The 25,306-nt window shown below is 45.5% G+C and overlaps 1 protein-coding gene across 32 annotated transcripts in view; it reads left to right on the forward strand.

The window, feature by feature from the left end:
* The window catches only part of TCF7L2 (transcription factor 7 like 2), a 201,800-nt gene that overhangs the window by 58,496 nt on the left and 117,998 nt on the right, over positions 1-25,306 (forward strand). For 18 of the 32 annotated variants that reach the window (XM_061403497.1, XM_061403500.1, XM_061403503.1 and 15 more), the window contains one exon: positions 20,410-20,511. In XM_061403497.1, coding sequence (XP_061259481.1) covers positions 20,410-20,511 — 102 coding nt within the window. Of the gene's footprint in view, positions 1-18,878; positions 18,966-20,409; positions 20,512-25,306 lie in introns of all 32 variants that reach the window. The other 14 variants (XM_061403492.1, XM_061403498.1, XM_061403489.1 and 11 more) reach the window with 1 other exon arrangement.

Raw genomic sequence — 25,306 nt, forward strand, 5'->3', positions numbered from 1 at the left:
TTTCCCTTCTTCAGTTGAATTTATCAGCTGCCTGATTGGTGGGGAAGATGGGACTGCTGAAGGAGGAAGGAAGATCTTTGGGCCAGTCCTTTTTGAAATGAAAGATTTGGTTTTCCTTCTACTTATCAGCAGAATGATTGCTGCCCGCCCCCAATAAAAACCTTTGCAAGTTATCCTGACATCTTCTGACACAGGAGCATGGTGTGAGCCCCCGGCAGCCTCTGCTGCCTGGTGTTCTGTAAACTCGATGGTGCGTCTCTGCCCCGAGGCTCAGAAACCCAGAGGACTGACCACTTCTTGAGGCTTATCTCCAGTTTGCAAAGAGCCCCCGGCGAGAAGAGCTGCGGATTCTTGTACCAGCAGCTCCCCGGCATATTACCTTCTCCTCTTGGTCTGCTGTTAACATGGGACGGCCAGGAATATACTCAAATCCTAGTTTGCAGTGAAGCCAAAACTTGACCTGTGTTTTCTATACCTGAACTGTTTCTTGTAGACCCCATGGATGTGGTTTATAAGACTTTCTTAAACCATGAGGGATTCGAGTCCCATGCAATAGTAATATGTAGGGCAGGCCTGAGAGGTTTCTGAGTGATTTCCTCTGTGAACCAGGCATGAAGGGCCTGAGGTAGTGGGGAGAAGTGGACATTATCCCTTTCTACCCCTGAGGAAACAAAGGGATTGCCCAGCAATGGAGAACTAAGCATCTCTCTTCCTGGTCCCTCCTCAGGTGTGCTTTGCAGCTGCCCACACCATTTCTTTCGCCGGCTGTTCTGTCGTAGCGGAGACACCTTTAAATGGGCCCCTCTTGATCGCAGCCTGGCTGAGAAGGGCTCTCCGGGATGTGGCCCTTTGCGTTGGAGTCAAGGGGAAGGCTGGCCACCGTTTGTGGCCACTGGGGACTTTTCTCACTTTCACCCAATGCCCTCCTTCTTGGAGGGCATGCACCCTACAGGATCTCCTAAGGAAGAATCTGATTATTGGAGGAGCCAGACATAGCTTTCCTGATCCCCTTATTTCTCAGAAAAAAGACAGAGGAAACAAATTTGTATTAAATTCCTTGCTGGGGTCTATTAATTGTGTCTCATTTACTTCTCATAGCAGCTTTACAAGCGCAGTGTATGTTCATTTTACAGCTGAGGTTCAGAGAGGTTCAGTGGAAACCTTTACACGTTAAAAATACATCTTCTTTGCAAACCAGGCTTTTGCGTGGCATATTGAAGAGGGCTGGAGGGAGCTGAGTCAGGTGGCATCGGGGCCATCAACACGTAATTATGGAGCAGGTCCAGTGCTGGGTGATGGAGGAACTGCTGGTGTCTCTTAGAGGCCTTGAGAAATTGGATTCGTGTCCCCCAGTTCATCTCCCATCACTGCCGAGGAAACAAGTACATTTACATCACGATGGTGAAGATTCCATGACCTATGGCAAGCGTTTGACCAGTGTCTGGCATGTGGCAGGTGCTCAATAAAGATTAGCCTCCCTGAAGATGTGGGAGGAGATTAAATTCCCTCTCTGGGTATGTGGCCCTGCTGTTCTCTGCTGCATTCTATCTGTGCTTTAGGCGTTGAAAATGTGCGTTAGGCGTTGAAAATGTCCTTTAGGCTGGGATGAGGTCCTCGATGAGTCGGTATTGAGAATGGGTGCAAAGCACTCAGCCAGCCCTGCAGGCTTTACCCCGAGTCCTTTGTGAAAGCCTTGCTGGGGTGGACAGCCAAGTGTCTTGTTTCTTTCACTTGCTGAGCGCCTCACACTCGCCAGCTGCAGTGCTAGGAGCTGGAGAGAGGTGAGCAGGACGTGACCTTGGGAGGCAGCCATGAGAACCAGGAAGCAGAGTACAGTTATTGTGGGTGTGCTGGTGGCAGTCTGAGCCGTGTCCAGACGTGACACGGGAGTGAGAGTGGGTTTCTGGGGCCAGTGGGACAGAGCACGTGAAACCCAAAATGGGGTTCTCCCTGTGAAGAAGTCCTCAGGAAGCTCCAGGGGAAGCTATGCCAGACCGTGTCTCCGGATTATCGGACGGGCTCCCTGGTGGTTTTAGGGGCCCGTTTTATCGCTTCCTTATGGGGAAGCGATACAGTGACTTGACCCCAGCGAACATAACCAGTTCAAATGTCACCGGACATGGTGGCCCCTTTGACCTTTTATGTCCTGCGTAAGTTGTAGCTATCTGCTAGTTTACTGGAAAACAGGTTTTCTTTAACATTTTTCTTTAGGAGTAAAATGATGTGTTAGAAAATATAAAGCAACCAGAAAGAATGGTCCATAATCCCACTACTTAGAGCAAAAGCATTACTAAAGGTGGTTGCTTTTGCTTTTTCAAAGTGGTAAATAGATGAGTGTTTTGGCTATATTGATTTTTCAGGGATGCACGTGATCACATGGGCAGCCAACATTTTTTTTTTTTTAATGTGGATTTCAGCCGGGCTTGACACCTGCCCCTTAAGGAAAAGTAAACCCCTGCCGTATTTGATGGTCTCAGTGTGGCTGGCGTCGGGCGAGGCAGGTTGACGTTATGTTAAAGACTTAACAACCCAGAAGCACTCTGTTGGCGTCTTTGTTGTGACCTTTGAGCCAGCGACAGGCGGATATGTCACCTTTGCCCTTCTCTGGAAGCAGCAGTAATAGGTAGTGAGTGGACGGATGCCTCTTAAAATACTGGGAAGTGCTGTGGCCCTCGGGTTGAGCTTTTTAGAAGTTAGTATGTGTATTGTGTTCTTGTAACTAATGATTCTTTGGGGTCTGAAGATAATGAGTTTGGAGGGCAGCCATGCCACCATACTAAGTCACCCGAGGGTCCCGGTCACCCAGAATGTGCCTGGCCTACTGTAGGGGCCTGGACGGCTCTTTTGATTGATACAGGGCTGGGGAGATAGATGGAGTGGCTGCCAGGCAGATGGCGAGCCAGCTGAAAAGAAGCATGCAGACACCCCCTACTTTTCCTCCCCCTCGCTGCGTGTGGATCCAGTCTGGTACTAGTGCTTTGTGCTTCTCTTTCCTGCCTGGAAATGCAAGCATCCTGTACACCTCAGCTCCCTTTTGCCCTCTCCCTCCTCCCTCTCCCTTCTGGAGGAGGGCTGGAGGACAGGCTTGGCTTCACCTGATGGGAAGGTGCTTTGCCGCAACTCTGCGAATAGCAAGCTCCCAGTGGCAGTGAGGCCAATGGATGCCAGGCTGGTCCATTCCTCTAATAACAATATTGCTTTTATAACATTTGATATGATATTTACAGTCTAAGTGCTTTTCAGATACCTTACTATTATCTTTATTTTATAGTATATATTAACCAGGGCTTGTCTGGGGAGACAGGAGGGGACTATGGGGAAAGAAGGAAGGGAGCTAATCTTTTTATTTTATTTTAAAATTTATTTTTAATTAGAGGATAATTGCTTTACAAGGTTGGGTTGGTTTCTGCTGTACAACAGTGAATCAGCTATAAGTATGCATACATCCCCTCCCTGTTGAGCATCCATGCACTCATCCCAGGGAACCAGTCTTGATGGAATATGGAAGCTCGGCTAGAAACTGCCAGGCAGCTAGATCCTGGTTTAGGGGAATCTTGACATTTACCCCATGAGGGAGGTGGATGAGGGAAATTATTTTGCGGTAACTGGGGAACAGGAGAGCTGAAATCTCTACTCACCTTCACACAGCAGGTTGGGTAAGACCTAGGATTTTACACCTAGGTCACTTGACTCTCAGGCCCTGTGGATGTTTCTCTTCTGTCTCTGGCACTCAGCGTAATGCCCGGCTCCAGCATCAATAAATATTTGTCGAATGTTAAATGAGGCTTAAAGAGACCGTGCGCGCTTGGCACAGGGGCATAGAGAGACACACACGTGTTTCCTGCGCTCCTGACCCTCACTTCCAAATCCTGTGACCTTGGGCTGGTTGCCTGGGCTCTCCCAGCTCAGTTTCCTGAAAACTTATCTGAAAAACTGGGTAAAGGACTTGACGGAGGGCATTTCCTGTAGTAAGAACACAAACGGGAGATGATTTCTCCTGACTTACTGCTTTCTTTTCAGTTTTCCTATCACATCTTCCCTGTTTATTTCTACCTCTTGGAGAGTGAATTTCTGATGACGAACTGTAGTGTTGGATGATAAGAGTGAAAAAGGCATTCCTGAAGTATCACCAAAATCCCCAAATGTGACGAACGTCAACTTCATAGTAACAATCATGGTCATGGAGCTGGCATTTGTTTCTCAGGCACTTACTCATCTCCTGGGTGCCACCACATGAAGTCCTGATTTGACAGCATCTCTGATCAAAAGAGCTGTTGTACCTCCCATTTTATAGACGAGAAAACTGGAGCTCAGAGGGGTTAGGTGTCTTGCACAAAGTCTCTGAGGGTCTGAGTGGTGGTCTGGGATTCCCGTGGGCTTCACGGGTGGCACTATTGTTAAGAATCCGCCTCCCAACGCAATAGATGCAAAAGACGTGGGTTCAATCCCTCGGTGGGAAGATCCCCTTGAGTAGGAAATGGCAACCCACTCGTATTCTTTCTGGATAATCCCATGGACAAAGGAGCCTGGCAGGCTACAGTCCATGGGACTACAGAGAGTTGGACACAACTGAACACTTATTACTACTGGGATTCTTGCACCAGAATTGGTTCCACTTCCCACTGTTTATAAACTGCATCTAAAACTTAATTCCTCATGTGTTTGTTCTGGACATCTTCGTATCTCACTCGGCTCGTTTACAGCCTGGACTTTTGCTCTGACCGTTCTCAAAGTACATGGTCAGCTCAGGAGGAAATCCACTCTGGTCTTTGGACTGAACCAGGGTGCCCGTGGCTGGTTCTTGTTTTTCTGCCCAACTGTGGTGAGCCAGAGGCACCAGGGAGGTCTTCAGATTTCCCTTTCCCCACGGTGTACCCCTTCTTTAGGCAATATTTTTAATGGATAAGGTTGTAAATCTTATTGACATCTCCAAAGAAAGATAGAGGAGAAAAAAAAAAAAATCAAGACATGGCCTGGGAGAAAAGCGGTAGGTTTTTTGGGTTTTTTTCGAGATTTGTTTTTTGCCTTAGTCATTTTTCTTTCATACCCACATTGTAAAACCTCTTTTGGGTGATGATTTCGTGTGGTTTCTTAGTAGCCCTGGAGCAGCAGCTGCTGGGTCTGACCCTAGTGCATGGCAGCCCCCTGTTCTGTGGGCCAGCTTGTGCCTTATGTGTCTGCTGTTTGCAGAGCATGAAAGGGAAGAATCAGAATTCTGCTGAGGTTGCAGACATTTAAGAACTCTCTTTAAGTCTGAGGGTCAGTTAGAGGGAAGAGATGCAGTGGCTTAGAACACCAGGCCTGCAGCTGAGCTTTGGTATACCCAGTTGGAGACCAGACATGCAGAAGACCAAACGCGGTAACAGGAAAATTCCACTTGACCAGAAGGCTGGGAGTGAATGAATTGAAGGATGGGTGTGGGAATAATCTGGAGAGGTGAGGCTGGTTAACTAGGGGTGTTTTCGGTTAGTTTGCTTTACTTTGAGCTAAGTGTTCATTTCCCTTTAAGTTTAAGATAGTATCTGAGGATTTACTTTTTTGGATGGTTTGAAATTGTGCAATGGCTCCAGGAGTTTTATTCTGTTGATACTGATCATGTTAATAGCAATATTATTGCTTGCTAATGATATTATAGCATTTACTAAGCATGCCAGGCACTGTGCCAAGCATTTGATCCTCCTGGGAACTTGGGAGATGGCTTTTGTGTATATTCCCATTTTACAGATGAGAAAACTAATGCTCAGAGTGGTGAAATGATTTGCCCAAGCTCACCCTACTTAGATGGTTTGCTATGGCATCTTTTTTTTAAAGAACTCAAATTTTCTTTGAGTGTCAGCACTTGGCCCATATTGGGCACTCTATGCATACTCTGGTGAGTTGAACGGAGTCACAGAGCTGGGGTTTGAACCCAGGTCTGAGCTGCTTCTGGATGTGATCTAGAAACTTAGTCTGAGAGCACGCAGCCCCCACGACCCCTGATTTGCAGCTCTAAGTCCTCACAGTAGTAGATTCGATGAACCCAGTGGGGGCTCAATGGTCCAGAGGAAGGGGAGCAAGGAGACTTAGTGGAGGCAAGAACAAGGCTCCTGGGGTCCTTTGACATTAAAGCCATGGTGTGGACTGCCACTCAAGAGAATTTGCTGGAGTCATGTTTTCCTCTTCAGTGGTGGCATCGTGTGATTCACTTAGTGACCCCGGTGTCTGCAGAGCGAGTTGGGTGGACTCCCGTAGGCCTTTCAGGCGGATGACTGGACGTCACCTGTACCTGAGGAGACACTCCGCGGGGTCTCGTGAGCTTGGCTTCCCCTCATTTGGGTGTCGGGTAATTGAGACAGCGCAGTGGAATTCTCAAGGCAAAGCCCTTTGCCAGGATACATAAAGGCAGGAAGAGCGATATATTTTAAATACTCGAATGAACAGTTTCTTACTTTCCGTTTGCGTGTGGACAGCAATGGCGTGTCATTATCAGCTGGTCTGTTTGTCAGGCTCCCAACGCGACCAGCCTCTGTTGACTCCCTGCATTCATTGCATAAAACTCACGCGTCTCTTTTACTCCCTGCAGTGAGATTGCTCTCTCCATGAACTCAAACCCCACTGGCCTCCTATCACGCACATCAGGAAGGTGTAGTTTACAGGGGTGCATGACCACTCATACCCAGCCTAAGAGGGAGGCGTCTTGCTGTTCCCGTGTCATTGTCCTCACTTTGCAGGCGGGGGTCGGGAAGCTGAGAGAGGTGAAGCCATTTGTCCAAGATCCTAAAAGTACTAAGCTCCAGATCCTGGATTTGAAACCAGGCATTCCAGCTCTCTGTTGGTCTGAGTTAGTGAGGTTTTAGGTTTGTTTTGAACCAAACTGCTTCTTCTAGAAGCTTCTGTCAGCTGACTCCACAATGGGGAGAAGGAGGGGTGACCTCTATCCCTAGGGTCAGCTCAAGCTAGAAGAGAGCACACAGATGCTGTCAGATGGGTAGAGAGACAGTACTTAGTACCTTGCCTTGACTACCCGGCCCTTTTTCGGAGATGAAGCCCTCTTTGACCTGAAATCTCTTAAGTTCAGCTGCCTCCCACATCTTTGCGCTGCTGTCAAAGACTGAGACCTGAAGTTTCTCCTCCCAGATTTCTGGGAGCTCTCAAAGTGGAGATGGCCAGGTTCTGTGGTCAGGGCTGGTTGGGATTACAAATAAACTGAAGCCTGGGAAACTTTCTTGCTATTAATAGTGCAGACCTTTGGGGGAGGGAATAACCAAACTTGATGCTGTTGGAATTGATTTTGCCTGTCCAGATGACATACTAATGAGCTAAGTGGTTAGCTTAGATCGTTACTGTTCCTTCCCCAGCCAAGTTCTTTTAAAGCCTAAAACCACAAAAGCAAAGAACAAGTTGGTTTAGAGACGCACAGTGGCCCTGTTGGGCAAGGGGAGGTGGTCGGCTTGGGCGTACACATGGGAAGGTGAAGGTGGCGCTCGACTCATAGAGCCTTGTGTCGTCTGACTCCGTTTCTTTGCCTTGTGTTCCTTTTTTTTTTTTTTTTTTGGGAACAAGAATTTGTTTTGTTGTCTGGATTCTTTTTAAAATTTAGTTTTTATCCTATCACTGATTTACAGTGTTGTGTTAATTTCAGGTGTATGGCAGAGTGATTGGGCTACAGGTTTACATATCCATTCTTTTTCAGATTCTTTTCCCATGTAGGTTATTACGGAATACCGAGTAGAGTTCCCTGTGCTATATACAGTGGGTCCTTGATGCTCTGTTTTTATATACAGCAGTGTGTATATGTTAATCCCAAACTCCTGATTGATCTCTCCTCCTGCCTTTCTCCTTTGGTAACCATTAAGTTAGTTTTCAAAGTCTGTTTCTGTTTGGTGGATAAGTACATTTGTGTCATTTTTTTTTTTAATATTCCACATAGAAATGGTATCATGTGGTGCTTATCTTTCTCTGTTGCTGTCTAAAGTTTTCATGGAGGTATGTCTGTCCCTTCAGTGCCTTTGGGTTATTCTGGAAAGTTTCTCTCCCAGCTCAGAGTGCTTCAGTCCTTGTGTCTCTCCAGCGAGAACGTCCCTGTCAAACAACCCCGAGATCCTGTCTCTTCCAATCACCCACTTTGATGATAACATCCATTGTTCTGCTCGCTCAGCCTCTTGGCATGTTCTGGTCTTTGTATACAATTAAAAACACGCAACAGCCCGCCGTGTCCCGAGTGGCTGGACTGTTCTGGTGTCCCACAGGAGCCTCTGGAAGCGGACAACTGTATTTCCTTCCCTGAATGAGGTGGTTGCCCTCAAAATACCTCCTGGTGGTTTATTAGAGGAAGCCATGGGCTGGGATCGGAGACAGTTTCTCCTGCCTGAAGCCTACTCTCCTGCCTCTTCCTTCTAGATCTTTCTTCCCCCACCCCCCATATTGAACCTACCCACCCCCCCAGTGGTATGCTGTCCCCAGGGGCGGGAGCAGCCCCACGTCCTTCTCCGCGATGCTGCGGAGCTGAGCCGAGTGGCTTGATGGCGACCTGTCCTCACTCGTCCCTGTGAGGAATGTGGGGTGTGGACTTCCCTGAGTGACTGGGCTCCGGCCAGTGGAGTCCGCCGGCGGACGAGAAGTGTGTGGGCAAAGGGAACTATTGTGTGAGGCTTCTCCGGACAGAAAGCCCGCCTTCATCTTTCGCCGCGCCTAATGGACAATTGAGACATTCAGCCGGTGTCTGAAAGGAGAGTGGGCCGGAATGGTCTCGCAGACCTCCCAGACGCTGGCTTGTAGGAGCAGCAAATAGAGACGGGGATTACCAACAGGAGAAACAACTGGGGCTGAGTCCTGGGAGAGAATGTTTATTTCCTTGCTCTCTAGGAGGGATCTGGAAAGAGCCGTAATCCTGGGTTAGGAGTAATTTGTTACAGCAAGATGATACTTGAGTGGCAGGCCGCGTCTGGCTGAGGCAGCAAGACTTGTGTGCAGGGGGGTCGGGGGGCCTCCAGAAGGTCAGCCTCACTAAATCTCGCCCCCTGGCTTGGGGGTTCGTTCCTCCCCCGGCAAAACGAACCAGCGCCCTTGCTTGACCTTTCGGCTTCCTGAGTGTCGCGTTACGAAGCCTCTCCACATGCTTGTCACAGCTAGAATCGGACAATAAAAATTTGGACAGGGAGACCTTGCTGGAGCCACCGACCTCTTTCAAATGTGACAAGAGGGGGAAAAAAAATAAAAAGGAAACGCAGGCTGCTTCAGGGTTTCAGTTGGAGTTTGAAGATGGGAGCGGAGGTCTGTCTTGCATTTGGTTCCTACGTGAACTTGACTAAAGCACCTTAATTGGTTGCCAGGACTTTCAATGTTCTTATCGTCAAGAAATGTGGAATTATAGGGAGAAGGCCCTAATCAGAAAAACCCAAGTCTTGAGAGCTCTCAGCCAGGGAGAAAGGAAGGAATTTTTCAGCGTTCTTCATTTTAATATCTGCTGTGATCTGATCATGCATGCATTTAAAATAACCCTTCCAGGTCACCAAGACCCTGTTACTCTCTGGCTTCCTACCTCTCAAGGGTGATCTGATGGCTCTGTCTCTTACCAGTTTCCATGGTAGACCTGTAACTAATGACTTTTAAATCCCTGGTGCAGGTAGGGGGAAAAATAACGAATCTGAACTCTCTTGAATTTTATGTTAACTCTTTTACTTGGTTTACACCATTTACCCTTTGAGTTCTGAAAGCTGATGAGGAAGAAAGCCGATGAGGAAGTCTGTCAGGTGATTTTAGGCCGCAATTCCACATCCATTTTTTTAGATGAAGAAACTGGGTGTAGAGCTTCAGTGACCTGCCTCATCGGGGCTAGCGGAGGATGGACGGCAGGATTCAGGTCTCTGAACTCCCTGTGGTTCTGTTGACTCAACTGCTCTCCTCTGTTTGATTTTAGCCACAAGCCTTGAAAGAGCACACAGTACTGTTCTTCTCTCCCAGGCTGTTCTAGTCCAGGGTGTCTAACTCAGGGTGATACAGCGCTCATGGAGTCTTGTTCACCTGCCATTGTAACAGTCCCTCCTCCAGGGTTTGACACCAACCAAAATCACATTTGGAAATTGTGAGTCCCACAGAACTTTGGAAGATACGATTTTTGTTTTTTTAAAGAATAGGTTCACCTGTTTTTCAGTTCATTCTTAGGCATTATGGGTGGAGTGTGTGTAAATGTGTCTGTTCTCTCCTGCCCCGCTGGTCTCTGAAATGAACGTGAAAACTGTCAAGTGACTTGGTACTTTTTTTTTTGTTTTTTTTTGTAATTAGAAAAATTGAGATCTAATTCATATACCGTAAAATTTACTCATTTAAAGTATACAGTTGAGTGGGTTTTAGTATACTCACAAGACTGTGCCAATGTCATCACTGTTTATTTCCAGAACATTCTCATCGCCCCAAAAAGAAACTCTGTACCCACTAGCAGTCACCCCCTTGTCCTGTGTACCTGTACTGCCCGACAGTCACTAACTTACTCTCTGTCCCTATGGATTTGCCTGTTGTAGATAGTTCATATAGAAGGAATCATACCATATGTGACATTGTCTGCCTTCTTTAAGTTAGCATGTTTTCAAGGGTCATCCATGCTGTAGCATGAGTCAGTATTTATTCCTGTTTGTTGCCAAGTAATATTCCACTGTATGGATATACCACATTTTACTTATCCATCCATCAGCTGAGGCTTGGGGCGGCCTTTTAGCTCAACGTGCTCCATATTCTGAGTTCTCTTGATGCCCATGCTTGGACCCTCATCTGCTCTGGGTCCAAGTATGGGACTTCCGACTTATTTTCCCGGTCCTTGCCTGCATCCACCTCGTGCTTGTAAGGGAGCAGGCGGTAACTAGGACATTCCAGTCAACAGGACTACTTGGCCTTTTTATAAGAAACAGTAATAAAAATGTGGTGGCTTGCAATTGAGAAAGACTGTAAATGTTTCTCTGTCTAAAGGTATGTTGTCTCTAGTTTTTCTCTCAGTGTGAGGTCCCTCCATGGACACGTGAGCCTTTGTCGTTTGTCAGCCACCATCTGGAGGCTGTGGGGAATGAGCTGCCTGTCTTGATGCTGAAGTCCAGGCAACCCGGAGTCTGAGGACCAGGGCTTCTCCTCTCATGTTTTTCCAGTGGCTTCGTGTCCTCTGACCCACGGCTCAGAGACTTGAGTGCTTATAGCAGGGCTGACATTTCTTGGAACTCATAGCTCTTTTTGTGGGGAACTCAGTCTTGAAGCTGGTTGGAGATTGTAACATAGACGGTCTTGGTGGGGACTTTTGGTCCTAAGAGTGATGCCCTGTCTCTCTGAGGCTGGTTTCCTGCTGGTCTCTGTGTAGAAGTGGGGGCTGTACCCCTTTTCCCCACTGTGCCCTCCCCTGGGTCACCCATTGCCCGTTCTACTCAAGTCTCATTTTGAGTTCTGGCCTGAAAATACCCAAACATTACATTCTGGTTCAGAATCCCTAGTACGTGCATGATGAAGTCACTTAATTTCTCTCTACCTCACTTTCTTTTAAAACGGATTTGGAGATTATCTGCTTTGACCGCTTAAAAAAGATGTAGTGACAATCACTTTAGATGTTTACAAGAGTCTTTGGAAGGGAAGGTGGAATCTGCATACACTTACGAGCGCTTTATCGACACTGTACAGAACTGGTAATTTATGCTAATGACTGATGACCAGAGTCACTTGGCAAGCTGGGAAAATGAAAATACAGACTCCTGGGTCTCCCCCAGATGGTTTGATTAAGCAGGTCTGGAGTGGGTCAGGAGAAAAGTTTCTAAACAAACCAGCATGGTATATGAACCAGGGATCATGTCACCATCAAGAACTAAATCTTTTTTCATGATGTTCATACTTACCTTTCTTGTGTTCATCCTTGTGCTGCTCATTAGCTTCTTGTTTCATTGGCTGGATCTTAGACAGCTTTTCTAGGCCTTAGAATATGTAGTCCACATTGTACACTGAGCATGTGCTTTGTGAATGCTGTAGGAATCCACAGAAGGGATTTTGGGGGTCATGTTCCTCAATTTCCTGCTGTAGACTTAGGCCCAGAGTGGGGAAGAGGTTGCCCAGTGAAGAAGTGAAATTGGAATGATGGCCCAACTAGCGGCAGAGCTGGGTCTGGAAAGTAGGTTTCCAGACTCTTTATCCCAATGTGTGACTCCTAGGAGCACACAGTCATATTTTTCAGATTGACTTTTTCTGGAAAGTGGAAGGGAGGCCTCGCCCCTGCCCCGGGGGCCCATCTGGGTTTGAGAAGAAGGTCCTGGTGACAGCCTTGTGCTTCCATGAGCTACTTGTACTTCCATGAGCCGCTAGCCCATAACCTCTCTGCAAAATCACTGTTGCTAAGTGCAAAAATATCTTAGGGTCCTAAGCTGAATAGTTGGAGAGGTTCAAAGCAGGCAATCCCAAGTTTTGGTTATTGGATTTTGTTTCTTTGTTATTTATTTGCTTGTTTAGCTTTGTTTCTCCATTACCATCTGTGGCCTCAGGAACTCTTGTGGAAATAATTTTTTGGTGCCCTTGGAGGAATATAGTTGAATGTTTGCCCAGCGACCTATGGGGGAGAAGAAAGATGGTAAATGGCAGAGGTTTGTTTATCCCTTTGGGGACACCTTGAGATGTTCCCTTAGCTGTACCCTTTGGGATGCTGATCCCTGGTTAGAGTTCAGGTGAGGATGCCTCACAGGTGATAAGAAACCCAAGGAAGGTAGAGGGGAGTTGAAAGATAGGTCGGGATGTGGTTGAAACATCTTGGTGACCTGGAACCCTGTGCGTTGCAAGGCTACCAGTTGACCTAGGCACCTTGGGCAGGCCGGGGCTGCTCTGCTGGCCCTTGTGCCTTGTCAAATGTTGGTTGTAACTTCCTGGTAATTTATTTCAAAGGATTGTTACGAGTATGGTTATGAACTCTGAATACTCTCTGAATGTCAAGTGATGCTATTAATATGGACCCTTTAGTTATTATGATTAGGAGCAGAGCGTTTAACAGTAAGGATTTTATTTAAAGAATCTTATCTGCCTAGGGATTATCATACTAAGTGAAGTGAGTCAGAGAAAGACAGATATCATATGATATCACTTTTTTATGAAATCTAGAAAAATGATACAAATGAACCTATTTATGAGACAGAAATAGACTCATAGACATAGAAAACAAATTTATAGTTACCAACAGGGAAGGGGGGAAAGGGATGAATTAGGAGTTTGGGATGTGCAAATATACACCACTATATATAAAATAGATAAGCAGTAAGGATTTACTATATAGCACAGGGAACTATATTCAATATCTTAACAATAAACTATAATGGGAAAGAATCTGAGAAAGTATATATATATACACACACACACATATATAACTCAAAAAGAATACACACACACACACACACACACACACATATATAACTGAATCCCTTTGCTGTATACCAGAAACTAACGCACCCTTGTGAATCAGCTATACTTCAAATAAAGAAAATATAACAACCAGCCCATAGAGCTGGAGCTATTAAATTGTTTTGCCCAAATGCCTTGATCACTCTTTTCTTCCCCGCCCCCTGGCCCTTTCCCCCATATTGTTTTTATGTTGAGAAATGGGGTTGTGACTTTAAGGGAAACATTTCAAAGTTCCTTTATGTCCATGTCATTGAGAAAGGTAGGGGGAGAAAAAAAGAAAGTCAATCTTCTTATTGAACTTTTTTTTAGCTTTTTTCCTTTTCCAAATTCAGAATACACCCAGCCTTCTGAGATCTTTGGTTTTCTTTTCCTAGCTAACTATAGTATATACTCACTTATGTTAATTCCCAACCAGTAGAAATCAAGTGTTCCTGAATTTTCTTCTGTGCTGTTACGCTTCATAGGCAAATAATGCCTCTTTAAATAGAACCTCTATCTTAGGTTCTCTGTGGGTTTTCAAAATTAGAAATTCTTAGACTTTGTTTTAACGAACTAGGACAAAACAGCCTAATCTCCTATACCCTCTGCATCTGCGTTATTAAGTAGACCAATTTTATAATAGTGGCTCTCAAGGATCCTGCAGGATTTGAAGCCTTCTGAAATAGTCTCACATCGTTCCCACTGTTAGGTATATATAATCACTGTTGACTTTTGGAAACCTGTTGGTACCAGTATGAGGGTGGGCTAGAGTATGAAATTAATCACAGATTCATATATGTTAACCATGCTGGATAAATTGGGGTTTCATGATCCCCAGGGCAAAATTGCTTATTGAGAGAAGATGGCTGGATTTTCCATCTTCCAGTTTTGAGAAATGAAATAGGTTTAGGGAGTGACAGCCGAGCCTGTTCCTTAACAGACCTAATTTTGTGGATGTGTGTTAGGGGTGATCCTCACAATACGAGCTCCTGGAGAAGTGTGTCTGTGCCATCAGCATTAATATTTGACTTTCTATGGTCTCACTGTTTTCCTGTTTCCCTCTTAGGGCAAGTGGCTTCTGGTGTGTTGTGTTAGTTGTTCAATCGTGTCCAACTCTTTGCAACCCCATGGACTGTAGCCTGCCAGGCTCCTCTGTCCATGGAATTCTCCAGGCAAGAATACTGGAGTGGGTTGCCATTTCCTTCTCCGGGGGATCTTCCTGACCCAGGGACTGAACCCTGGTCTCCTGCATTGCAGGCAGACTCTTTACCATCTGAGCCACCAGCCTTTATTTTGTAAAGTTCATTGATGAGAACATAATCATTGTTTTTTCCCTTCTAGAGCAAAGTTTTGTCATAGAGTTGGCCTGGTCCCTGATGAGCCTGCAGGGGGTAGGTGGGAGCAGGTTGCCTTACAGGGGAGGAGGGTTGAGTGAACTTGCATGTCACAGGCTGTGGCTGGCAGCGCTCTCAGCGTGGGGTGTTTAGGCAGAGTATTGACTTTCCATTTTATAAGAAACACAACATATACAGCTTTCTGGCATGAGTGAGTGAGGAAGACCTCGCAGTCCAAATTTGCCATGAGGATGGTTTCCAATTAATTTGAATTCTTGTAAAATGGATTTTCCTAGGAAAAAGCACCCCTACTGAGAAAAGGCTTGGATTGAAGAGGCTGTTTTGTTGTGGTTGATTTTTGTATTTAGGTAAAGAATGCATATCAGGCCAGGAGAGGGGAGCAAGGACTTCAAAATGTAAAAATCAAGCCCTTTTCTGGATGATAGTCCTTCTCTGGGAAGGACTGTTTTCCGAAAAGAGACTGGCTTCATCTCCGTTGAACAATCTGTCCAGGTTCACGGTGCTCCTTTCCCACGCTGAATCCTGCATTTTGCCCAAGCCAGGGACTGATGCCGTCTCTTGGTGGCAGAAGGGGTTGGCACAGCGGGGGCTCAATTCCAGCGTTGTGATGCATGGAAGATCTGCAGGAGAGGAGCATCTGAACCTTGAGAGTTGATCCCAAAGCTGCCAGGGCACGGCACCCTGACCTGTGGGATTTCTGCCCCGTGTTCTTATGTGGTGACTCCTGACATGTGATGCATCGCCAGGGTCTCCTGGGAACTGGGCGAGAACATCTGGACACGTGGACCTTTTCCAGTCAGAATTGCTCAGGCCTTTTCAGACTTCCATTTTGGAAGAGGGATGGTTCTTCCCGTTGAGACTGTGGTCTAGTGGTTGGACCTTGTGACTGGGAGTCACAGCCAGAGAGCTCAGATGCTTTTCCAAGCTTTTCCCCTCCAACTTGAGTCTGCCAGTGACGCTTCATCCACAACGTTGCTTTTGAGCCACTGAACGTGCTTTTCTCTATGTGGTGGCGTGTGCCTGTCTGCCTTTAAGACCCAGTGAAGGAATGTGTTCCGTCTGACATGATTCAGGTATCTGCACACTCAGCCCCTAAGCTAGGGATGGCAAACTGCAGCCCATGGGAGAAAGCTGTCCTGCCTGCCACCTGCTTTTGTACAGCCTGTGAGCTGAGAACAGTTTTCATTATTTTTAAATGGTTGAAAAAGATCAAAAGGAGAATAATATTTCCTGACCCAGGAAAATCACAGTACGTACACATGTCGGCATCTGTAAACAAAGCTTTGTTGGAACACAGCCGTGACATAGCACATACATGTATTATTGCCTGTAGTGGCTTTTGTGCCTCTACAACAGCAGAGTCTAGCTACAAAGTTTAAGATATTTACCATCACGCCCTTTATAGGAGAGGGCTTCCCAGGTGGTGCAGTGGTAAAGAATCCGCCTGCTAATGCCAGAGACACAAGAGACCCAGGTTCAATCCCTGGGTCAGGAAGATCCCCTGGAGGAGGAAATGGCCACCCACTCCAGTATTCTTGCCTGGCAATTCCATGGACAGAAGAGCCTAGCAGGCTACAGTCCAGGGGGTCGCAAAGAGCTGGACATGACTGAGTGCGTGCGTGCACACACACACACACACTCCTTTACAGAAGAAGTTTGCCAACCTTGCCTTGAACAAATAAGGGGTGATCTCTGTGTGCCCGTCCATCAGTGGAAGGGAGTGAGGAAAGTAGCCTCTCCTTGCCATCCTTGTCATGGAATTGGGACTCATGGGGATGGGGTTGCCTTTTTGGAAGCAGACCCTATCAGGCCCACTTGAGTACCTACTCATCACCAGGAACATAGATACTGGAGGTAGCTTTTGATCTTGGAGACCTTCCCCATTTGCCTTTGCTTTCCCTTTTTTATTGGGGAGGGTGGACGAGGAGAAATTAGAGCTGTGTACCTTTTTCTTTTCTTTTTTGCTGATAATTTAGCAAGTCTTTAAACCACCTCGATTCCTTTCAGGCTATTGGTGGTGTGTATATATATTCAAGACTTTGCCCACAGGTCCAAAGCTTGCTCCCTGAGATATGTCATAAAATGTGATGGCGGGGGGCAGGCGGGAAACCCTAATGGGCCATGACCAGAACATTATTATTAAACAAAGGATGAAATGCTTAAGCCAAGATGGCCCTATTTACTTATTTATTTATTTTTACAAAATGAAAGTCGAGTAGACTCCATTTCAACAGTTTTCAATGCAGGAATTCCCACAGCCCCGTTTGATTGCAGTTTGTTGAAAAGTCTAATGTTTTTGTAGGCAATTCATAATTTCCACGTTGAGCAGCCCAGAAGGAAGGGAGCCTGGAGCCCAGTGTTGTTTTTATAGTGGGATGGTGGGAACTTTTTTTTCCCTTCCCCAAAAGGATATAAAACTGAAGTTGAACTGTTGGGAAAACGTGGCGTGGTGATCCAGCCCTTCCGCCAGTCCCAGATGACTCCCCCTTCAGCTCTTCCTTTAGGACCCAACAGAATAGAATTTCCTGCTGCTTCATGTCTCCAGGAAGGAAAAGATTTTCCTCGAGGCTATAATAGTACCTAATTTCCTTTTTCTTCCCTTTATTTATTTATTTTCCCTATTAATAAGGACCAATTGTAGAAGATGAAGGAACCTGGGAAACCCATCACTTTTGCAGGAGGTTAATAACTTCCTTTAAAAACTCCTGGCTTCATACTTAGTTTCCCCAAAAGGAACCTGGTCAGCCTGAGTGCCAGTCAAGGCCCAGGGGATGGGCACAGCCTCGTGGGGACCCAGCCATTCTGTGGGATCGAGTTACAGCGAGATCGAGAGGTTGGGGCTGTCACTGCAGAGTGGCTAGCCTCGGCAGGACCGGGCTGTCTTCCCCACCATCTGGATCTGGTTAGCTCTCTCTGGGCAGCAGGGCCGAGTCTCATTTCCTCCAACCAGTAATGTTATATAGGCAGTGATCCTGGGCTGCCCTAACATAATTGAAAATTATGTGTATTGTAGGCTCGGAGCGCTGAAATGTAGGCTCATAAAAATATGTGGTGCAGGTAGCCTGCGGAGATTGGATGTGGCACACAATGAAGCTTTTATGTAAAGTAAGAATTATAAGTCTCCGTATTAATATTGCATTATGGGTATGATCATTCTTGGGTGGGGTCCTTAGGGCTGGCCTGTCACCTCCAACAAAGCCTAAATTTCCTCAATCTGGGGAGCTGGTATTTGGATACAATCAGATCAGTTTTTGCAGATGGCCAAAAACTCATCTGTGAATCCAGCCCTCTCAACTGAGGCAGAGGGAGGTGGAGGTGTGTGGCGACTTGGCTTGGCATTTTTCTTCACAGGCTTTTATGTGATGAAGAGGTGAGTGTTGGCAGATGTCCATTTTGGTTGGCCTCAAGGAAATGACTCTATTGAGTGGTTTTGACCAATGAGGCCCATATATTTATGTGGCAAGTGAGAATGGGAAGAAGTAAGGGTGAGACCAGGCAGAAGAGACTCCCATAGCCCGCTGGCTCGGGTTATAGGGCTGAGGGAGACCATGGAAACATTTACTTCAGTGGCTCTTAATTTGGGATGATGTTGCTTCCGGACAAATGTTTGGAAATGGTTTAATTAGAAGGGTCACTGGGCGGGGTGTGCCTGCTGACATTTCCTGTCTAGGGGCCCAGAATCCTAGAAGTTCCTTGGTGCTTGCGACAGCCCCTCACCCACTCCCTGCACAGTTGACAACTTCAGTTATAGATGAGACACCGGAAGGTCTTGTGGCGAGTTACCAGAACCAGTAACCAAATTTCCTCACCACAGGCGGCTTCTAGGTGAAAGTCCTGAAGTGGCAGAAGTTGCTCCAACTCCGTCTAGATCTACGCTGGGTAAATGACAATTCAGTTTGGCAGGTAGCTCCCGGGCTAGGTCTTCCAGCTTTAGGTATCACCAAATTTGGTTTTAATTTGCTGGAACAGTCATGTATTTGAGGAACCCATGGAAAAGCTTGTGGATAGTTTTGGCTCTAACATCCCACGTGGGAGTGGAGCAAACCCTTCTTTCTTTCTGGACTTCCCTTTGCTGTCCGTTTTTCTTCCTGTCCGAGTTGTTCTGAGTTGACAAGACCTCCTCTGTTCAGTCTTCCTCACCCCAGTCTCTTTCCTCAGAAATGCGCCTTCTCTCCTGGCATTCCCTGGCCACCTTCCCCGAGTCCCTGTCAGAGCCTCGCCACGTTCTGTCCTGACTTACCTGTGGTGAGTTGGCCCCCTCACGTGAGCCTAGGCTCTCTGAGGAAACACATGATGCTTCGCAGGAAGTCTGTGCATGAGACAAGCTTTAATCTGTGTTGCTCAAGTAAAAGTTTCTGTAGAATTAGTAATAAAACTAGCCTCTGGAAAGACCAAGATGGCGCCTTCACCAATTGACCTTTGGAGGTACAAAGGCTAGTGTGGACGTCCTTGTTAAAAACCTTAGCTTCGTGTCTTTAAGTTTTGCTTGTTTGTGAAGTGAAACTGATGTAAAATCATCAACAAAAGTCAGATGCCTGCAAGTTGCTTACATATGTGTTAAATATCTCTGTGACTAGACAGGCTGCCTCGCTTCAGGTTCCCCCATGTGCACGATGGGGAGCGGGATCACGTGGTTGTTCTCTGAAAGGTGAGGTGTCACTTTGGACAGAAGCAGTGCTCCTGCTCTAATGTCATGTGTTCATTTTCTATCTCAGGGAAGGATAGAGAAGGGCCTATTTGGGTATACCTTTGTTTTTCTCTATGTGGTAAGACATGTGTTATTTAAGAATTTCTTTGACCTTTTGTGAATGTAGAAATTGCATTGTGCCCTGTCTGTGCATCTCTTAATGGAGAAATACTTTTTGTTTTACAAGCTGGGAATTGGATGAGGAATTCCATGCTCGCTCACCTGACTCGAGTAACTTCTAGTAAAGAACAGCTACACATATATACTCAGCTTTCTTGAAGGTGAAGGATGATGGCATTTTAGAAATGAAGGTTGTTGAAAGAGCAGATTTGGAATTGATGGTCTCCTTGGGCACATCTGTTTGCTTCGCAGGTGACGCTAGTAGTAAAGAACCTGCCTACCAATGTAGGAGACATAAGAGACTCGGGTTTGATCCCTGGGTCGGGAAGATTCGTTGGAGTAGGAAATGGCAGCCCACACCAGTATTCTTGCCTGGAAAATTCCATTCCATGGGCAGAAGAGCCTGGAAGGCTACACAGTCCATGGGGTTGCAAAGAGTTGCATGCAACTAAACGACTGAGTAGGGTATCCATGGCTTGAGACTTCGTTAGCTTTATTTCTTTAGAAGAGGGGTCTCCTTTCTCCCCTCACCCCTCTCCCCATTGGTTTTCTCCAAATGAGGTAGTATCAATGATATCATTTTATCCAAGGCCATATAGTTTGAATACAAAGACAAAACTAATTGCTAATAACATTGATGCTCCTCGCATGTACCTGGTGAACGTGAACTCCAAGGAAGAACCTGTCAGTGTTGCATGACTCTTCTGTTGTCGTTGTTCCCCTGATTTGCTTGCTTTCGCTTTTTTTGGTGTCTTTATTTGCATATTTTTAAGTTTTGCAGTTTCTGATCTGTGTGTCATGTATCCTAAGACTCTTGGGGTAGCTGTGTCACATTTCTTTTCTAAAATCATTTTCCATGTTCATTTTGTTTGCTATCTCCAGTATCTTCAGATGAAATGGCCACTGCTTGATGTCCAGGCGGGAACCCTCCAGAGCAGACAAGCCCTCAAGGATGCTCGCTCTCCGTCGCCAGCCCACATCGTTGTAAGTGACCTTACAGAGATGTTTGCTTCTTTTATTGTGGGGAGATGAAATGTTCTTTTGTTGATAACAGACCTGTTTATCACTTTCTCTTTTGTTAAAAATAGTTCTTTGGGGGCATATTCTTGGGTATGGTTTGTATCTAGAAGGCACTAGTTTTTTTTGCTATTGGACCTTAATGATTGGTATCTAACTGGAAATGTTCCTGCTACCTTTTTCACCTACTATTGGGTTAGAATCTAGCTTTGTGGGTTCCAGTTAATAGGGCACAATCACCATGGTGTGGGGAAGATTGGAAAAGGGATTGAAGCAACTTAAAAAATGGACCCAAGTCTTTGCTGAAAAAGTCATTTAGGGGAGGTGAGTTGCAGAGAATTAGGAAACTCAAAAGGGAAATCCTGAATTTGAGACTTTCCAATCTTATTCCCCTCATCCCCTACCCCCAACACACTCACCAATTTATCCTAATTATTGGAAAGGAATAATCTAGACTGATATCAGAAAGATTTCATCTGGGCTGATTGATTGGAAACGTAGAGTACAAATGAACTTGGAAAGGCTTAAATTAAATTTAATGTGTACATCCATGGCTTTGAAAGTGTGTGGGTTTAACACAGAAAACATTTGTTTGTACTGCTAAGAGACTACAACCTAAAGTATGTGTCTGCATATATTTTTAATGCACTTTCTCAGGATTTTGTAGACTCTGAAAGTGGAGTTTATAAATTAACCTCTTGAGAAGATAACTCAGCCTTATTAGAGTATTTTCTTCTATATATTCCTATCGTGAGCTGGACTTCATACTTTTGAAATAATTAATGGAAGATACATTTTTATAATGAATTCATGACAGGTAGAATTATGCAGAGCATGAAACAATTCATGTATATTTTATTTAAGTATCACAAAATGTTATCCATTAATATATTTTGCCTCTGTGTTACTTTTAATTTCTAAAAATGGCAAAATAATTTTCTTAAGTAGAAAAATCTTAAGATACATTGTGTCAAATTTCAGGCTAACTGCCTCCTTATTTTGTAACTTGTTATAATTGAGCATATATTATTTAAGGAGTTTTGCCTCTCTTATATGAATATTAAATATACATATGGTATGTGTATATATCTCACAAAATAATTGATTTCGGTAAAACCACTTCTTTGAGTCGTTTGTGAAAAGGTCTTACGAATTCTTATATTGTAAATGAGGCATGTAGAAAGAAGGTTGACATTTCCCAGAAGCTTCCTCCTTCCTCCAGTCCCTCGATAAAACAGATGCTCATAATCACACATGCTCGTACAATGCTGAGATTTCAGGGCTGGAAGTAACCTTAGATCAGCTAGGTCCTACCTACTCTCAGAAAAGGAAACGGGTCCAGAGATGCCTTAAGTGAATTGCCCAACGTCACACGCTGTGTTAGCGGCCAGAGTAGGAACTGGGCCCAGTTCTCAGCTCTCTTTTTGGGGCCTAGTGGACTGTTCCCTCCTAAGGGAGTCAAAAGTAACTCTCTGTGACTTGTTCTGTTTTGCTTTCTCTAAATTGGCTCACTGTCAAAGACAGTGTCATAGGCATAAAGAAGTTGTTGGCTTGGGGTTCTCATGCAGGTTTCTCCCAGAAAAATGAATGCCATGAAAAAAAAAACCCCATATTTTAACAATACACAAAGATTGTTTTACAAGTCTTGAGGGTACAGTGAGGAAGCCAGTCTGTTTCACTCTTCCTGCCTCCCTGAATTTCCCAATGGGGGTCTAGGTTTGAAATTTATTTTTCTGCTTTTAGAAGTGCTGGTCAGAAGTCACCCATTTCTTTTTGGGATGGGGTGGGAAGTGTAGGAAAGGAGGACGCTGTCTTTAAAATCTCTTGGAGGTGTTTCTCTCTTTGAGTCTGTTGAGAAGACTCATTTCTTAGAAGTGATCCAGAGGGGCCGCAGCCCCCTGGTGGGTGTGACCTGGAGGTCCATGTGTTAGCCACGTGCAGGAGTGGGGTCTGTCCTTTGGGAGAGAGGATTTCAATGATTGCCCTCCTTCCCTCTGTCCCTCTGACTCCCCAGATCCCATAGGAGCAGTTGCCACAACTTAGGCCCTAGGCACTTTGTTTTCATGTGTATGAGTTAACAATCCGAGGAGCTGGTAAAACATTTTTGCAGAGCCGATGTGGATTTTGGCAAGGGGCGCAGTGAAGGGATTTGGGTTTCTTTTTCCTTTGCTGTGGCTTAGGAGGCATGTTGACCATAGCAATCACTGTGGAGCCCACCCCACCCTTCTGAGGGAGACCCTTGTCGAAAGAAGCTGCAGCTGTAATCTGATCTTCTGTTCTCTGCTCCTGGGGACCTAGGAGCGACCCTGCATAGAGGTTATATAGTGGGTTGGTGGTGAAGAGTGGGCTTTGGGAGCTGAAGAGAGGAGAAAAGCCATGAACTCGGGCAAAAAGGAAACCGAATGAAATACTTAATGCTCATGGCCTTGGAATGGTGTCTTTAGTTTATGAGTCAGCTCTGTCATCGTGGATTTCTGCAGTCTTCACGTGACACCAGGACTGAGGAGGAAGAGATATTGGGGGTGGGGAGGAAGTTAGTAGAAGGAGAATGAAAAGGTAGGGGGAAGAAAGTCTGGAAGTTGTTGACCTCCGGATCACGTATAGTTTCGGGGGCTTGAGGAGTCGTGTACCTTGGGAGTATAAACTTATGATCACCTTTTCATTGAACGCAGTGCATCATGTCAGCCCAAACCAGCTTGGCAGGTACGGTGTGTCTGTATTTATACAGGGAGCATTCTGGATCGTGGCCGATGTATCATTTGGGTCTTTGTATAACTCAGCATTGGCCAGGAGACTCTGGTTCTCCATCAGATTCTCTGATGAATGCTAGCTTTTCTCCAGACACTGGGCTCTTCCTTACTTTCTTGTTTTTCTTTCTCTTGAAATAAAAGTTTGTCACATCACAGTGTTTCATCAGACCTGTTTCAAAATAATTGTCTGAGGATTGCTTCCTAATTTCTCCGAAATTTGGATTTATTGTAATTTTGGTGCCAGGCTGTTTCATAATTATTTCTAATGTTTTTATTTTGAAACTAGAGAAGTGTTCGTTCAGCGTTTGTTACTAATCATTAGGGACTAAAGCTATCACAGGTTGCTAGGAAAATAACTTGCTGTAGTACTCATGGGGGTAGAATTTTCAGATGGGAATTTAAAACGTTTTGTTGGCATATTTTAATCTGATTGGATTTTTTTCTCATGTGGTATGTGGGTTACCACATTGTAAAAAAAAAAAAAGGATGTGTAGAATGAATGTTCTTAACAAGTGGAGTTCAATTGATTGAATAATGTGTATATGAAGAAGCAAGCCCCCAATACAGCATCTCGTTTATTATAATCTGATGGCTCCTACTCTATGCTCAAAATAGAGTAGAAATGATCCCCCAAGGGTGATGGTTTTTAAATTTTTTTTTTGACTGTCCAAAAAATAGGAATTTATACAAAAGATGTCTCTCTCTCCCTCTCCCTTGGATTTCTCTTCTTCCTTACTCCCACAGAAATTCATGAACTTTCTAAAGTCACAAGAGCCAGGATCCTCTCCTTTCCTCAGCTTCCCCATATTCTGATTTGTAGAACTTGCTCCTGTTTCTTTCTCTGTGGTGTTTATATTTTTAATTCTTTGCTCTTTTTTAAATTCCTTCTTCCAAAATGAGTGCCAGGCAGCTGTGCTAAGTGGTGGCGTTTGAGTCTTGGCCAACCCACCCCCAGGGCCCCTGTGAAGAGCCCCTCTCTGGACACCACCCCAGGTGTCTTTGCTATACAAAGACTTTAACTTCCTTTGTACCCAGCAAAAAAAGATTCTGTACCCCAAATTGTGATATTTTGGTATAGTATGTATCTTACAAAATGGCAAAAGGCTTCAGAAGCTCCTACCATTGTGTCTTGGGGGTTTCCTTTTGAAGTAGACGTGGAGTTTTTACCTTGGGGTGTATTTCTAGCGGTTCTGGGTCTTATGTGTTTTGTTGTGTAATGAGCATGGAGGCGTGGGATGAGAAAGCTGCCTGAATCCCGAAGAGCAGAGCCCGCCAGACTGGAGTGTGTACTTCTTTTATTTTGTTGTTGTTATTGCTTAAATGCTGAAAGAGAGCGGGAAGGCTCTTATGAAATATAGCCTGATGGTAGGGCTTCAGACAGGGTGTCTGCCGTTTGAGTTGAGAGTTTTCAGCTCAGAGGGCGTGCTGAGTCTTTCGTTGTTGTTTCTGAAGAATTTGGGCATGGGGTGCGGGGGTACTGAGTTGCAGCAGTTAATAACAACCAATAACTTGGAGAGCATCCTCTTCGTTATTAAGTACACACGGGTGTTTTGCTGTGTTACTTGGTGCTGTCGGATGCTTGGCGGCAGTTGCTATGTGGTAGGAGGCTGTGTCCTGGACACAGGTCCAGCAGAACTGTCGCAGCCCCTGCCTGGGTGGGAGGCTCTGTGTTGGGTGCTGTGAGGGGTTACCAGGCCTGTGAGGGTATATGATCAAGGAGCTGGGATGTCCACTGAGAAGCTGGTGAGGATTAACAGGCCAGGACTGTCCCCTGAGAAAGTGGCATTTAACATGTGATTTGAAGGATCAGTTGGAGTTGACCAGGTGAAGGTATGAGAGAAGGGATGGGAGGTGAGAAAATATTCCAGGCAGAAGATAAAACATGTTTGAAGGTCCTAAAGAAGAGAGAGGCTGGCTGTGAGAGAAGCAGGATGCCAGCTACAATGGCTGCTGGTCCTTGGGGCATGGAGACAGTGACTTGGGTTAGATGCGGTGACAATTTGATATTTCAT

Source organism: Bos javanicus, chromosome 26, assembly GCF_032452875.1.
Source record: "Bos javanicus breed banteng chromosome 26, ARS-OSU_banteng_1.0, whole genome shotgun sequence".
NCBI lineage: Eukaryota > Metazoa > Chordata > Mammalia > Artiodactyla > Bovidae > Bos > Bos javanicus.